At 45.0% G+C, this 15205-nt stretch overlaps 1 protein-coding gene across 1 annotated transcript in view; it reads right to left on the bottom strand.

The window, feature by feature from the left end:
* LOC110981727 (uncharacterized) overlaps positions 1 to 15205 on the bottom strand; it is a 36884-nt gene that overhangs the window by 4745 nt on the left and 16934 nt on the right. Inside the window, exons 14-36 of the mRNA XM_022239542.2 lie at positions 14923 to 14988; positions 14620 to 14818; positions 13917 to 14093; positions 13422 to 13550; positions 12615 to 12793; positions 11666 to 11741; positions 11276 to 11388; positions 10568 to 10745; positions 10098 to 10292; positions 9582 to 9806; positions 8696 to 8854; positions 8157 to 8327; positions 7656 to 7799; positions 6833 to 6967; positions 6411 to 6589; positions 6134 to 6197; positions 4235 to 4402; positions 3542 to 3649; positions 3184 to 3255; positions 2471 to 2596; positions 2013 to 2129; positions 1219 to 1368; positions 650 to 757 (exon numbers count right to left, since the gene is read on the bottom strand). Of these exons, the coding sequence (XP_022095234.2) occupies positions 650 to 757; positions 1219 to 1368; positions 2013 to 2129; positions 2471 to 2596; positions 3184 to 3255; positions 3542 to 3649; positions 4235 to 4402; positions 6134 to 6197; positions 6411 to 6589; positions 6833 to 6967; positions 7656 to 7799; positions 8157 to 8327; positions 8696 to 8854; positions 9582 to 9806; positions 10098 to 10292; positions 10568 to 10745; positions 11276 to 11388; positions 11666 to 11741; positions 12615 to 12793; positions 13422 to 13550; positions 13917 to 14093; positions 14620 to 14818; positions 14923 to 14988 (3238 nt within the window). The remainder of the gene's footprint in view (positions 1 to 649; positions 758 to 1218; positions 1369 to 2012; positions 2130 to 2470; positions 2597 to 3183; positions 3256 to 3541; positions 3650 to 4234; positions 4403 to 6133; positions 6198 to 6410; positions 6590 to 6832; positions 6968 to 7655; positions 7800 to 8156; positions 8328 to 8695; positions 8855 to 9581; positions 9807 to 10097; positions 10293 to 10567; positions 10746 to 11275; positions 11389 to 11665; positions 11742 to 12614; positions 12794 to 13421; positions 13551 to 13916; positions 14094 to 14619; positions 14819 to 14922; positions 14989 to 15205) is intronic.

Here is a 15205-nt window from a genome sequence, read left to right as displayed (position 1 = left end):
GACCTGTTGAACCAGGCTATGTATTAGCTACAAGTTGAATAGGTTTAATAAGACAATGAAAATGTCTATAGGTCTGGTACGTTATGTGGCGTATGTTGTCAGTACACACATTCTAACGTCACACACAATTTGTAAAATGGAACACTGACGCTTTGATCTTTGGTGTTTCATTATTGATATTAGCATAAATTGTGCAGAATCTGTAGGTGAGGTGTCAGAAAACAAATATTGACTGCTTTATCTTGTGATATAGTCAAACTAGTCTCTTTCAGTGATCCATGGAGCATTCTTTGCCTCTGGAAAATAATGCTCCATGGATCACCTCAAGAGGCTGGTTTTACTACACCACTCCAAGAAGTCGATATTTGTATCGCATACATGAATATGTTTCAACTGGTTGTTTGCTCATTCCATTGGCCAGCACTACTCCAAGAATCCAATCTCCTCATGCACAACGTCAAGAAGGGGGTTGTGGGAGTTGAGGAGAGCAATATTTGACCCTCTCCAGACAACGAAGTGTGGGCATACCGAAAAGTCTCTTCCGCATCCTCCCAAACTACTTTGAAACAAAACGTGTATACCCTGAGAGAGCTAATCCCTGTGTGCGAATTATCTATTTTCCTTCAAGACACACACTAGCCACACCCACCTGGCCTGCCACGCCTTCCTGGGTAGCCTGGGTAGCCCTTCTCTCCTTGCGGACCTTGATCTCCAAAGTCACCAGGGAAGCCAATATCCCCGATTCTGCCCTTCAGTCCTGACCAAGAGAGAAAGAAGAGAGAGAGACTTGAAATCAAAATTCGGAAGCTTCGATGGACTCAAGATCACGAACGAAGTTGCTCATTTCCCATACGTGGCTTATCTCCAAACTTTGGGGGTGAATTCATTATTTCCCACATCAGCAAATGCGTCTTCCCATGGAATCAACTTATGCACTTGTTTCAGTTTCCTTCAAGATCTGACACAATCACTACCTTACCAAAAAAAGGCAGGCCTGTATACAATGGCTCCCTTGAAACTACAGCAGCTTGCAGAAGTCTATTTAATTTTTTTCTGCCAGAATGTAATCCTCGATGTGAGACCACTTGCGCTTCTGTAATTCTGGCAGCTACACCCTCATTTTTCCTTGGACGTTTCCCTTGGGTAAGGGCCTCTCTGAAGTGACAATATTGTGCACAACACTGTATATTTTTCTTAGTTCCAGACACTGGTACTCACCTGGCCGTCCTGGTACTCCTGGTTCACCTTTGGGGCCACGGGGGCTCACGACGGGTGGGGTAATTGGTCCAATTGGTCCACGATCTCCCTTCTGTCCCTTGACACCGCTGAAGCCAGGGAAACCTGTCTGACCCGGTCGACCAAGGTCACCTGCACAAAGGAATGACATACATCTGTTGATGGGAGGCACAAATCTGCTCATCTGCAAAGCACCACCTCAAACAGTAGAACATCCAAAAAGAAATGAATATTTGTTGTAACCAAATGTTATGAAGCTGTGTCTGTCACAGGACTGGTCTACTAAGTTACACCAAGAAAAGCCATTAGCGTGTTTGCTAAATACATGTAACCAGTTTTTTACTGAATGTGCACAAAGATTGATTTTCAACTGAATGTGAACAAGGACCAATTTAATCTGGATGTGCAAAACAGATCAAGATCAATCTTTCTAATGAATGTGCACAAAGACTATTTTTCAACTGAATGTGCACAAATAAGTAGCATCTTGATCCAAATGGATTGCATGTACCCATGATATATATGGCCTTAAGGAGTACTGACCTGTGACATCACTCATAACCAGGAAGTATAGTGCAAACGAATGGAGTACGCGCATGTGTTGGTTCACACGCTGGTTCTTGCAATAATGTCTTTTATACACAAATTGTGCACGTGACATTTTCATTCGGGACTCTATAGCATATGCGGTCCGCAAAGCATTACTGCTGGTTGAGAAAAAGTAAAGTCACGAAGAGTCCACAAATGAAAATGGTCATGAATGCATGATAACTGACCTCTGGCGCCATCTGGGCCTTGGAGTCCAATGCTGCCTGGTTCTCCTTGTGGGGCAACAAATGCAGGGACACCAGGGTTTCCTGGTAAACCAGGGAAGCCTTTAATGCCCTGTCCACCTGCACAATGAATCAAACAAGAAATAAGAACAATGGTGAGCCAGGATGTGACATTACAACTCTAGTACATAGTGACCAACCAGTTCAGTTGTAAGTCTAATGTGGCTTTTTAAAGTGGCAACACAGTCAATTGTAGCTCTAAAATCTCTCTGTTGTGTCCATCTGTCCAATTTTCAGATTTCCTATCACTAACCATCAGATTAACGTCTCAGATCCATGGCTACCTACTCACTACTCCCACTATTACACTCATCACATCTACTCCCCAACTGGTCTGTCACTCCATGTCAGTCAACTTTAATTCACTATTAAAGTTTGGCAAACTTCCTGGATGCTCTTACCTTTTTGGCCTGGGCGTCCCGGGTTGCCTGATGAGCCAGGGAACCCAGAGAAACCACGGAAGCCCTCTGCCCCCTTGGGACCTTCTGGACCTGGTATACCCTGCCGCCCTTTAACTCCAGGATTGCCTGAAAGGAACAAGAATCATGGGCCAAATTTTGTTGCAATCTCACTTTCAGGTTTTGTGCTCAACTGCATAATAATCTCAAGGACATTAGGGTTTTTTTCTCACAGCAGTAAGGTCTTTAGAATAAATTTTCCCTACTGTTTACTGCTCCTCTGGTATTGAGCACACGCTTATTTCACACCTTTAATTTGATGCTGGAATATACTTCAACACAGCACAAGAAATATTCCAAGCCGCCCTGGGTTGAAGTGCACCCTCACCGGCGAAAAAAGACCGATGATACAAAGATTTCCAACCAGGTTCTGGGAGGGTTCTTGTACGCGTTCGGCGTGCACGCGAAAACAATACATTCCAAAATGAAATTCTTTGCGCGTACTCAGCGTGCCCCGCTTTAAACGCCCACAAACTTGCGCGCCTACGTGATGACTTGGTACCAAAGGACTGTCAGTTTCATTTAAAAACACGCCCTCCTTTGTTCCCGCTCGGAGCGGATAATTAGCTTGTCAAGTAACATCCATCCCAAAATGCACAAGTTTATCCTGCTGCTGTGCCACGAATTCCTTTAGTGAACCAGGAGACAATACTCACCATCATCTCCAGTCATTCCTGGAGGGCCATCGATACCAAAAAGTCCTGGGAGACCTGGTTCACCTCTTGCACCTAACATCGGCAAACAATCAAAAACAGAGTGTTAATTACTGTGTGTTAAAAACCAAACATGAAAAAACCTGACCAAAATTCTTGGTTCTTTAGAAGACCCCATCTTGCACATATAAACCCCTACAAAGACCCTCTCTACAAAGGCCTGAAAATAAAAACCAAGGAGTCCTTTAGTTGGTGAAGAAAGAGATTCTGTCAGATTTCACAGGATGACGGTACGGATGGGTTCCTCGAGTGTGTTTCTGTGAGTGAGTGGTCCCCGAAAGTCTCTTCTAGATTGACATGCCTGTGTTTCCATTGAAGCCATCATAGCCATCGTAGCCTGGATTGCCTTGTTCTCCATCAGATCCTGGGTCTCCGACATCTCCCCTCTGCCCATTCAGTCCACGGGGTCCTGCCAAATAAAGAGGAATGTCCACCAACAATGTTCAAAGGCACCAGCTGATGGGTGTGGGAAAGGGGTGCAACAGGCGCCATCCCACCCCCCAAGCAAAACTTGGTTTGATTTGGAAAATCAATAAGCAAAAAGCAATTCTATGCCCTCATTCCCTTTTCTTTCTCCAGAAAGTTGGTCAAAAGCACAAATATGTAGCTTCCTCCTCAGAATGGCCATAAAAGGCTACATACAGAATTTCTAAATTTCTGCCCCCCCCTCCTGCACCCGGAAAAATGGCCCCCTTTACATATGCCTCTGAATTCCACTCTTATTAATATATTGTAACCAGGCACACACAGTTTCTAGCTCATCCCAGAGAGGTTTTTCTGTAACAAATGGGATTACAAATGCCTGTTATGCAACATTCTCCATGTGTCTACAAGCAACAACATCTCTAAGTAGCAGCTCTCTGACAGTCAAAGGAAGAAACTTAATATGGGCACAGGTTGTTGACAATGCTCTATGATTAACTAGGATACACGCGGGACAAACAAATAAAAAAAAAAGATTAAAAAAAAGGAAAACTGATGTTGAAAAGTTTACCTAGGTCTCCCTTTTCTCCCTTGGCACCCTTCTCACCGGAACTCGGTTCCTTAATGTCATTAGGATTGAAGGATTCTCCTTTGCTACCCCTTGGACCCTGGTTGCCAGCATCGCCAGGGGGACCAGTCACACCAAATGGGCCCTGGGGACCTGGGACACCAGTGCCACCTGTTGAAAAGAGAGGGGAAAAAAGCCATGGAGTGAACCAGATAAGCAACAACCCGCTTCCCCCAGGCTCAACCCACTGGCTCAGGAGAACGCACACGACTGATGCTCTAATCGCGGGCGAGGGCATTATCAGCGTTCATTCTCCTGAGCCAGTCTTTAATGTTTAAGACCAGTCAAGCACATATCCATTCTCATTCATAAATACTGCTTTTAGTCAGAGAGTCAAAAGATGTCAATATATGATGCATTTCTGATGATTATGTTCTTGAATTTTACTTTCATTTTCCTGAACCCCCTGTCTATTTTATGTTATATTCCCTGCGCAAGTTGTCCAGAAAAATCTCCATATATGGACTTGGCACGTGTGTGGTGCATTCTATGTGCCGCATCGCATGCAGACCAATAGGGATGGATTAAACTGTCTCATATCCAGGTGCCTATGCATTTTCTATGCAGCAGGCTTACTCAAATCTCAGCGGCATTATTAAATGTTACCAGTTAATATGGTCGGGTTGCGCGTTGTTGAATAGAGAAACTATCTGAGGTATTTATGAATAATTTCTAACTGCACTAGAGTCACAAAACAATCCCAAAAGAAGAAATTTACAATGTCAAGGGTTGTGAGGACATCCATGAACTACAGTAAACTCTCGATAACTCGAACCTCAGGGGAATGGATAAAAAATTCGAGTTATCTAAATCGTGAGTTTAAGAAAGTTCCAGAGTCTTGCCCACACATACACGCACAATGCGTGTATGCAAGTAACCTTACTTGCTCCTGCGGCAGCCATTGGAGACATTATAAGCGGTTATTTCCTCATATCCAAGAATGAATTTCTTCTAAAAATCATTAGTTTGCTGAGATTTCATGTTTTCCTTATGTGAAATTGTCTATTCTATTCATGAATAGAACATAAATCACCAAAACTGTGTGCTTTTTTGTGACAATTCTTCTGATTGGCGTACACCATGGCGTGAAGCGCATAGCCCTGTGCTTGCTTAATTTGCCGGGGTAGGCCGGGCCCGGGGTTCTCCTGTTTGACCACATAATCATTGTGTTTGAATCGCTTGAGGCCACACCATTTTGCACTTCAAAACGTTTGAGTAAAAAAAAAAATTTTTAAAAATTGGTGGTTTTTTGTCTTTTTATGCCTTTACGTTTCCTTTGTTAAAAATCTGAAAGAAATTTGGCAACGCAAAACAGCATTTCCAGCACCATGCTGGGAACATCTCGGTCGGCATGTGAGCAGTGTGTGAGTGCTGCAATTGGGCAGACGGCAGCAGCCAGGCTGCAGCATGCAAAAAGCTCCACATGGCCAACAAAAAGAATCGACGATTAGCCTGCATGCGTGTGGGCTACAATTGGGCCTGCTTGAAATCTGGGGTTTGTTTAGGTTGTGGTCACAACGAGTCAATTACGTGTCCTCACATAAGAAGACAAAGTGTGGTTTGCAGAAATAGTTTGTTTTCCACTCATTGTCAGTAATGTGGTGGTGGTCTTTTTGGAATGGCCCTGAAAAAACTTTGAGTTAAGCGGATGTAGTGATGTGGCCATTTCGAGTTACGGAGGTACTTTCGTACCTCGGGAATGAAGAAGGTCTTTGAGATAAGCAGAGTTTCATGATAACTGACTTTGAGTTATTGAGAGTTTAAAGCAGTCAGAAAGACTTTCATTTAAAACTGCATACGAGTTAAAGTGCCCTCCTGTAGGCAACGCATATGAGTTCATACCTTTGTTTCCAGATGGTCCTCGTTGACCTTTAGGGCCTGGTGTTCCAATCAAGCCCTGCTCTCCCTAAAAAAGAAAAAGACCACAGACAACTTTAAGATAAAAGAATAGACAAATACCGCCTACAGAACTGGCGAATATGACCGCAGTCAAATTTGGACTACTGCTCCTTGAAGCATTGGTCAACGGCAAAAAGTTGTGGCTTTGGCTACGACTAGGAAAGCCAGTGGTAATACTCCTATCCGTAGCCATTTGATTCAGTCACGGCTACCTACTTACCTCAATTCCCCTGATGCCAGGGAATCCCGTCAGACCTTGTGCACCTGTCTCCCCCTGTTGGCCATCCAGGCCAACGTTGCCTGGCTCGCCCGGTTCACCTGGTCCACCCTGAGCACCTGTCGCGCCCTTCTGTCCTGATGCACCTCTGTCACCTACTGGACCCGTGAATCCTGGTGGTCCTGTACGAGTTATCATGAAGAAAACACGAGAATAAAAGGCAGCCAAATATTTCAAAAATCTTCTTCACCCGACAAGGTACTTGTAAAGGTACCACCTGCTAAGGTTCTTACATTGTAGCTGACATTTGGAAAATGCTGTCCCACCCAAAATTTGGAAAATGGGCATTGTAGACAACACTTTAGCAAATTGTCCAAAATGCATGAATTTTGTTGTTGTATTTTAAGATTAGTAAGAATTGTGACCTGGTCGGCCGTCTTGACCGAGGGGTCCAATCAGTCCATCAGCGCCGTCCTCCCCTGGTTCTCCAATATCTCCGACATCTCCAGGGTCACCAAAGAGACCGAAGAAGCCTGGACGTCCAGGGTCACCTCCCTCACCTGACAATGTAAGCCGACAAAAAAAAACAAAGCATGTAGTAAAATCATCAAATCCTATCCAATCATTCCTGTCCAAAAGACCTGTGACAGGAAACTCACAAGAAAAATGAGACACTAAGTTCAGTATTTTTAAATTACTCCATTAATTAGTTAGTGTGGTATTTTAAAAAGGCAATGTTATTTGAGAACAAAGCATGTGTGTCAGTCAGTGCATAGCTGCGCTGATAGGTCAGGGGATCTTACTCCTCTTCCTAAATGACCTTGAATGCTCGTTTTTTTTGGTGTGCTTTGTTGGAATACTGAACCGGCTCATTGTAACAGCTTAAACAAAAAGACACCAATAAAACAAGGAGCCATTTGGAGAAAAATACCCCCCCCCAAAAAAATTGTGTACAGTAGTACATCTACAAGAACAATACGGACATCAAGATTATATTACAATTCATAGCAATGGCTGAAGAGGGTGTCGCTTTGCTCAGGCAGGTGCGGATCTTTGGCAGAGTCTAAATATTGCGGCTATGGCTAGAACAAATATTTGTGGATGGCACGAGTCAGTGGCTACAGCCACGTCCCATAGATTAAATGTCACTCCTAGCCATTGCCACTTCAATAGACACAGCCTTTGGCTCCTGTTAGATTAAAGCTCAACACTGCTTGCAATAGATGAAGCATGGGGACGGCAGCCTACCTGGTTCCCCGGGTGCACCATCTTGCCCAGGCAGACCCCGTAAGCCAGGCTCACCAGGTCGGCCTCCAAAGCCTGGGAATCCAGGGTTCCCCTTAGAGCCCTGATTCCCGGAGGGACCGTCCACACCTGGACTCCCCAGCTCACCTGCAATTTGTAGAAAAAAAACAAACATAACTTTGACCACATTAATCTGAAATCTTTGGGTTTTCAAGTTTGTTCTATGCATAAAGGTGCCAATTTTTTAGCACAGCATTAGATTTATCAAGTATGGAAAAGTTCTGCTTACCAAAAACAAGAAATAAGCCAAGTCACAAGCTTTTCAAATGAACTGTGACACAAGAATTCCTTTGTCACCGTTCATCCTACCACTTGTGACTGGACTGGTGACTGGACTTGCGATGGATTCAAGTAATAGACCTAACACTCAAAGGTGAAGACAGCAAAGTATTCGGTATCCAGCTGAGCTTTACTACAATACTGCCCCTGAATCTAACGACTCACCGCGAGCACCGAACACACCAGGCCTGCCAAACCGACCGGGGAAGCCCTTCTCACCAGGTTGACCCCGATTTCCTCTCTCACCGGGTATCCCCTCCTCACCCCTGTCACCATTGGCTCCAATACCACCAAAGACCCCTCTCTCACCAGGGGGGCCCTGAACACCTTGCAGACCTTATGCAGAGGAATAGGTTAGAACTGTAATAGGTTAAAATAGGGAATGACGCAACAAACAAACCTCAAAACAAAGTGATAAATGAACGTGTTGTCTGCATATAAGTATCCTCTTCAAATATGCCAGCTCTTTATTTCTTACAATCCAGTTTTTGACTATCCCATTTTGAACTCCCTGAACTGAAAAAGGTGTAACGAAGTGTTGGCTTGAGCTGAATTGTGCAGGTGCCCATCAGAAAAATTGAGGGGTTTTCGCCATCTTGTGAGGCTAACTGTTCTGCACAACCTAATACCAAACAGATTGTGTGGTACAGTATCTTTCTGCTTGCTGTCTTAATTCTAGCCAAAGGCAAGCTTTATTCTCTTACCTTTGGATCCAGGATTGCCATCTCTCCCAGGAGGACCTTGTCTACCGGGGAAACCAAAGCCATTAGGTCCCCTCAGTCCTTTCTCTCCTTGAGGGCCGCTAGGGCCTGCATCACCTTGATCACCTACAAGCCCTCGGAAGCCTGGAAACCCAGGCTGGCCTAGAGAAACAGATTATAATCACACAACTGTGATAAAAGAGTCAGGCAGGTGAGTACATCTTCATCTAACTACTGAAGGCCAAAACAGTTTGCAGGACCAGGCATCAGCTGAAATGTCGCTTTTTTTTTCCAACTGGGAAAAAAGCATGTGTTGCTGAGTAATACGTTTCAAGTGGTTTCAAGTATTGAGAAGCCACAATAAATAGAAACATAGTTCACATCACGGACTTGCTGTACAGATTACAATGCTTCACAGACTTAGGCTGTGGCTGAACTACTTGGCTGTGGCTCAGAGTTGTGCAATACTCTATGGAAAGTTGGAAAGTTGCTACAGCCATATCATAGACTTCTAAGCAATTTTTTAGCCACAGCCAAGTGAATTCAGACATGGCCTTACATGCCAAAGCAAACCCAGCTGGGAACCAGTCACACAAAATACACAATGCTTTAGCAGGGCCCAATTTCACGTCACTGCTTACTGCAAGCGAAAATTCAGTGCTTACTGTAGCAGAAAATTCTGTGCTTACGGCGAATGTATTTCACGGGTTAGTAAGGAATTTGGGTTTGTGCGCATGTGTACATCCCGTAACTAAGGACTCTGTGCTTAAAGGGTAAGCATAGAATGGAGATCTTAAGCGTGGAATTCTGTGGTAAGCAGTGCCATGAAATTGGGCCCAGGTAAGTTGTGTTTTTGAATCTCAAGACCAGGGAAAGAAAAGGTGCAAACCTGGAACGCCGTTGAATCCATTCACTCCCTTGTTCCCTAGGAGTCCTTCTTCGCCGGGGAAGCCTACAGGACCCGTGGAGCCTGACTGTCCATCCTCCCCTTGATCTCCACCCATGCCCCTCCTTCCAGGGAAGCCTGGCTCACCAGGTGGGCCTTGCCGGCCTGGCCGTCCAATCTCACCTTGCAAACCTATGAAGCCCTTGTCACCGCGCGGTCCCGGGAAGCCTGACCAGGAAAATTGTGACCATAATGAGAAGCATGATGAGTCCACTTCGTATCAGTGAAACTCAGTATAAAAGTCTCCATTGGACAAATCAATCAATCTGATCTTCCCCAATCTTCATCTAGTTTTATCTCCCCCATTTAACATTAATTTAGAAAAGTAGATAATACTAAAAAAAACATGCCGTCTTTGTTCAATGCCTTTTCCTCGAAGTAGGTCTTACACTTAATCATTGAGATCCCTGGGGAAAGAAAACTTTACCATTTAATAGTCAATAATGTGAATAGCCTCACCTTTGGGACCAGGGAATGACGGAACACCGGGGAATCCTGGAGCACCTTTGGTTCCTTTGAAACCTTCTTCTCCGAAGTTCCCCGGGAAACCAGTCTGTCCAGAGGCACCGGGGAAACCTTTAAGTCCCTTGGCACCCCGGGGCCCTGGGTCACCCCGAGGCCCTGGTATTGGTTGTTCCACGTCCACGTCCTCCGCTGTATCAACAAATAGAAACACAGTCAGCGTATTTAACCCTAACACTCCTCAATCCTTTACCTGTTGGAGGACTGACTACATTTTTGGTTCGTTCGTCGCTTATACCTTCGCAAATTAACTGCTCGTTTCTTGGACATTGAAGGTTACTCTGGCTTGCGTTTCTTGTCTGGGTGTGGACACAGCTGTGCCACAATCTGTTGGAATGCTTGTCTATCGGACATCTTTTTGATGATATTGACCCGCTCAAGTGTTGGTGGTAGGTTAAACGACTTACCTCGTTCTCCCTTATCTCCTTTGAAGCCTGGAATTCCAAAGCTGCCTGGTTCACCTCTGGCACCTTTGGGACCCCTGGGCCCATTACGACTCTCTCCATCGGGACCATCTTCACCAGCTGGGCCTGGGGCACCAGGGGTACCACTTGCACCTTTGCGTCCCTTCTCTCCGGATTCACCCTGGATGGGAGAAGCATCAAAAGAGAGAGTTGAGTTGCAGAAAACAGTGTGGAACCCCCCATCGGTGGTTTGGAGGGGCTGGGCATGGCCGTGCAACTGCCATGTTAAGTACATTACTGATAATAGTTCCCACTTGATTTTTGCTCCAGAAGAAGATCTCGTCAGGAAAACAATCAAATCCATGATACTGAGATCTTGTCCTGGCCTTGGTCCCCGTGAAAGTTATCACCGACACCTAAACCTTCTGTCTCTTCTGCTGATTCTAATCCATTCAAGTCCAGTTACTTCACAGAGAGTTAGTGCCAGGGACCCTGGCAATTTCAGTACCAATATCAAATTGATCAGGATGTAATTGGTATGATGCGAAAAGTTTCAACCCCTTTTTAATTATACTGTTCTTGACGACAGGATGCGAAAGACATATGGACTGGAAAATCAGATTTCAAGTTAAAGGTTCTCTCTGAACTATCTTCACCAGACTCATGCATTTTCCCAATTGTTGGCAGGAAAATGCTCCTCTGCCCATTTACCTCCTGCGTTAGGTTCCTGAACAGGTTCAAATTGAAGGGGGCCGCACTGCCTTGTTCTCCAGGGAAACCCACTTGACCCTTCTCTCCTATCTCTCCTGGTTCTCCCCTAAAACCTGTGAAGATGAAAAATACCAACCTAGCTCTCGATACCAAATCAGGCACAGAAGGCTACCTTCTATAGATAGCTGTACCTATGAAGCACTGGAGTTTATTAAATGGGTACAGACGAAATTTTCTACACAAAATGTAACAAAATTCCTGGCACTGGGTTCATCTTAAGAAGGAAAATCAAACATTCACGATATCAAAAACTACAGTGGTCTTACAGATAAAGGGCTACACTTCTAAAAAAAGGCTTTTCTCAAATAGAAATAGAATATTTGATCTTACCTCTGAGGGGAATGGTACGGCCTGGCGTTCCTTGCTCACCAATTTCTCCCTTATCTCCCTTTAGTCCCCTTAATCCCTGCCAGGAAGAAAATATGGAGCTGCTAAGTTTGCAAATTTGTCAAGTGCAAAAACAGAAGGTTAACGACCAAAGTACCTGGCAAAGTACTGTTGTGAAATTATGTGACATGTATTGTTATTGACTATTAGTTTTGAAATGATTATTGGTTATCTTTAATATCCCCTCGTAGCGCGTACTGCAATGGTCAATGCATTCACGCTATGTTTGCATCACATAACTATGCATCACTGCTGCGTGGCGCATGATCAGACCTAATGTAAACTGTGTGAGCTCGTTTTGCCACGTTAACACCCCGTGGTGGAGCACGTAAAATTGTTTCGCCATGCTATGCGCTGTATTTGTTCTTCCTCAAGTTTCTGCCTTTAAATGTTATGATCAAATGTTTTGTTTTTTGTTCTCGGTAAAAACAATCCAACGGGTATAAACAGCAGCTCTAGATTACAAATACCGGTAGTTAGTTCATCGTGTGCCCGGCAAAAGGTCATGAGCGCGCTTACACCCTTTTGCCAGGAAGCACGATCACAGTAGAAAAAAAGGTTCCCGGTAAAAGGGCCTAAGAAACACACTCTCTTTATTTAGTAAAAACGGATAAAATTTATCACAAAATTAAAACAGGAACAATGGAACTGCACCTACAGGACCAATTATAACACAAAGCCACAGAGCAGACAGTCTTCCTGACAAATGTACGTGCTAAACAAATATAAGCAGGGTACCAATAAAAACAAGATGTATATATGACATTTTTGGTTGGTATTTCCACACTTATCACATAGTTAAGATTACGAGCTCTATGGAACTTGACACTGGTGGTGTTTTTCAGTGGAGAAACCCTTCTGAATGCAAGCCTGAAATGAAATATCTGCTGACCTGGAAGCCTGGTTGTCCCTGCCTTCCTGGGAAACCCTGCTCACCATTGGCACCAGGTTGACCAGGGGGACCCCTTGCTCCATCTGGGCCAAATCGTCCCTCGACGCCAGGGAATCCAATCTCACCGGGTACGCCTTTGTCACCCTGGGGACAGAGTGGGCATGGTGCTGCCGGCCGACCTGCAGTACATGAGTGAATGGGAAAGGGTTAACATTACGCATAACAGATAAGCTGCTTGGTGGGAGTCTGTCATGTGACATGATGCTATCACCCTTGATCAAAAGACTCTTAAGAAATGGTCAACATGTTTCACAAATGTAGCAGCAAACAAACCGCAAGCTTCAGATGTGATTTTGGTTACATGTGATTATAGAAACCCACTATTAATTTGCACTGAGCTGAAATGCACCCTGACCGGCCAAAGAAAGACAGATGGTACTACGTTTTCCAACCGGGTTCTTGCACACGTTTAGCGTGCACGCGAAGACCATACATTCCAGACTAAATTCATGGTGCGTACTCAGCGTGCTCCACGTCAAACGCATATAAACTTGAATGCCTATGCGGTTGGTGTATACTAAAGGACTGTCAATTTCACTTCAAAACATGCCCTCTTTGTTCCTTTGAATCCGAATCTCTTGTCTAGAGCTAGGTCTTGGTCTTCACTCCATTAGAAATGCGTGGAGACGCGTAGACAATAGACCTAGCCATAGCTCTGGAAGCCCGTTTCCGACATGGCCTCAGAGATGTCAGCTCTGACCTGTTGTAAAAAGTGATGACACACTTCTCCTTGGAGGCAAGTTTTACCTGGGAATCCTTTGGTGCCAGGTGGACCTTGAGGGCCTGTAGCCCCCTGCACACCCTTGGGTCCTCTGGATCCTCGCTCGCCATCTGGTCCCACAATTTCCTCTCCAGATGGTGTGGTGCCCGGTGGACCTTAATGACAGTAAAGAAACACATCACATCTATGAAATAAAATCTAAAGTGGTGGTTTTTGGAGGTGGCAGTTCATGTTCATTTCTACTTGTAAAATATTATCTAGAAACACCCAGCGAGGCACATTTTGCAAGAATTTCTTGCTTGCTAGTGTTTTTCCAGGGAATTTCATGATTGTCAGGGGCTCACATACAAAGGCTCACACACAAAGGCTTGGACCATTCTGCATGATTAAAAGTATAAGAAGTTAATATCTGAGGACAAAGATCCAAGTTGACTTTGATGATCACCTAAACAAGCCATGTGTGGCAGCTTGATCATGGAACACACTCCTTCCAGCTTTGAACCTATCCTAGAGCCCCTTACCGGGTGGGCCTCGAGCTCCCTGGACACCCTTGGCTCCCGACTGTCCAACCCTGCCTGGTGATCCATCCATGCCTGGCTCGCCAGCTCTGGGAAATCCTGGAGCACCCTTGTCTCCTGGTTGACCCTTTGATCCAGTCTCTCCAGGCCGGCCTTGACCGCCTTGTTTCCCTGGGATGCCTGTGGGCATCGAAAGTGAAGAGGTGATCAGATTTTGAGGCAGTACTTGGGGTGGGAGGCTTTAATAATGGATTTAGTTTCAGTTTCGATGACGATTGAAGACAAACTGAAGATCCCTCAGAAAGAATTGAAACTCTTGTCATCAACTAAAGACTGGACGTCTGAGACTGGTTTGCGTATTTGTAGATGTATACATGCAAGTCTTTAGTATTAAGTTTGAGCTCATTCTTTAGCCTGGCCAACAGACTGAAGAGAAGCAAGATTCCAATGGCTATTGCTGGGAGTGATGCACTTGTCTATGATAGCGAATGCAGTTGCTAGCCACTGACTTCCATGGGCTTCCTCATGTGACAGGCTCAATACCAATTTCATGAAAATGCAAAGCTCAAAAGATATTTTCAGGGCAAAAAATAAAAGTCATCGCCCAAACTGTCCAAGGATGCATACTGCATGCGACTGGTTCTCGGTAATTTTCTGGGTAAGTTTCTGAGGAGCGGCTTCAGGATTTCCCATCTTAAGTCCTCACCTTCCACTCCTCGCTCCCCTGTTTGGCCGTCGCGGCTGAGCCCCCGCGGTCCCTCTGGTCCTGGGGCACCGATGTCACCCAGTCGCCCTGACAAACCTTCCTCGCCAGGATCACCAACGGCACCCCGGACCCCAGGCCAACCTGGCGGGCCTGGGTTCCCAGGGGGTCCGGGCAGTCCCCTTGGTCCGGGCCCAATCTCCTGTTGAACAAAGTGAAAAATAACCACCAAAGGGAAACCATATAAACCACACTCGTGACACATTTCAACTTGGAAAATCATTTAAAATCTTAACCAACACCCACATCTGGTCTTGCTGGGTCTCCCTTTGGTCCCTGAGGTCCTTCTTCTCCTGCATCTCCTGGTATACCCTGCGGAGTAGAACAAGAAATATAAGGAGGGGTGTGAAGTAAACACATAGAACAATGTTTAATACAAAGAACAAGGAATCTCAGAAGTGTGTAAAGCTTACATTGGAATTGGAAGTGATGCCAGCTTACAGGTATCACCCTATATCTCCACTTGCCATTACTGTCTCCCATGTTTAGGAGTCAATCTGTTACATTTTTTTTCTGTTTAATGTCAGTT

This window comes from Acanthaster planci, linkage group LG14 (assembly GCF_054643075.1).
Source record: "Acanthaster planci isolate LZ-2023a linkage group LG14, COTS_SCS, whole genome shotgun sequence".
Classification (NCBI taxonomy): domain Eukaryota; kingdom Metazoa; phylum Echinodermata; class Asteroidea; order Valvatida; family Acanthasteridae; genus Acanthaster; species Acanthaster planci.
Note: the sequence above shows the minus strand (reverse complement) of the source record. Positions and strands in the feature narration are given on the sequence as shown.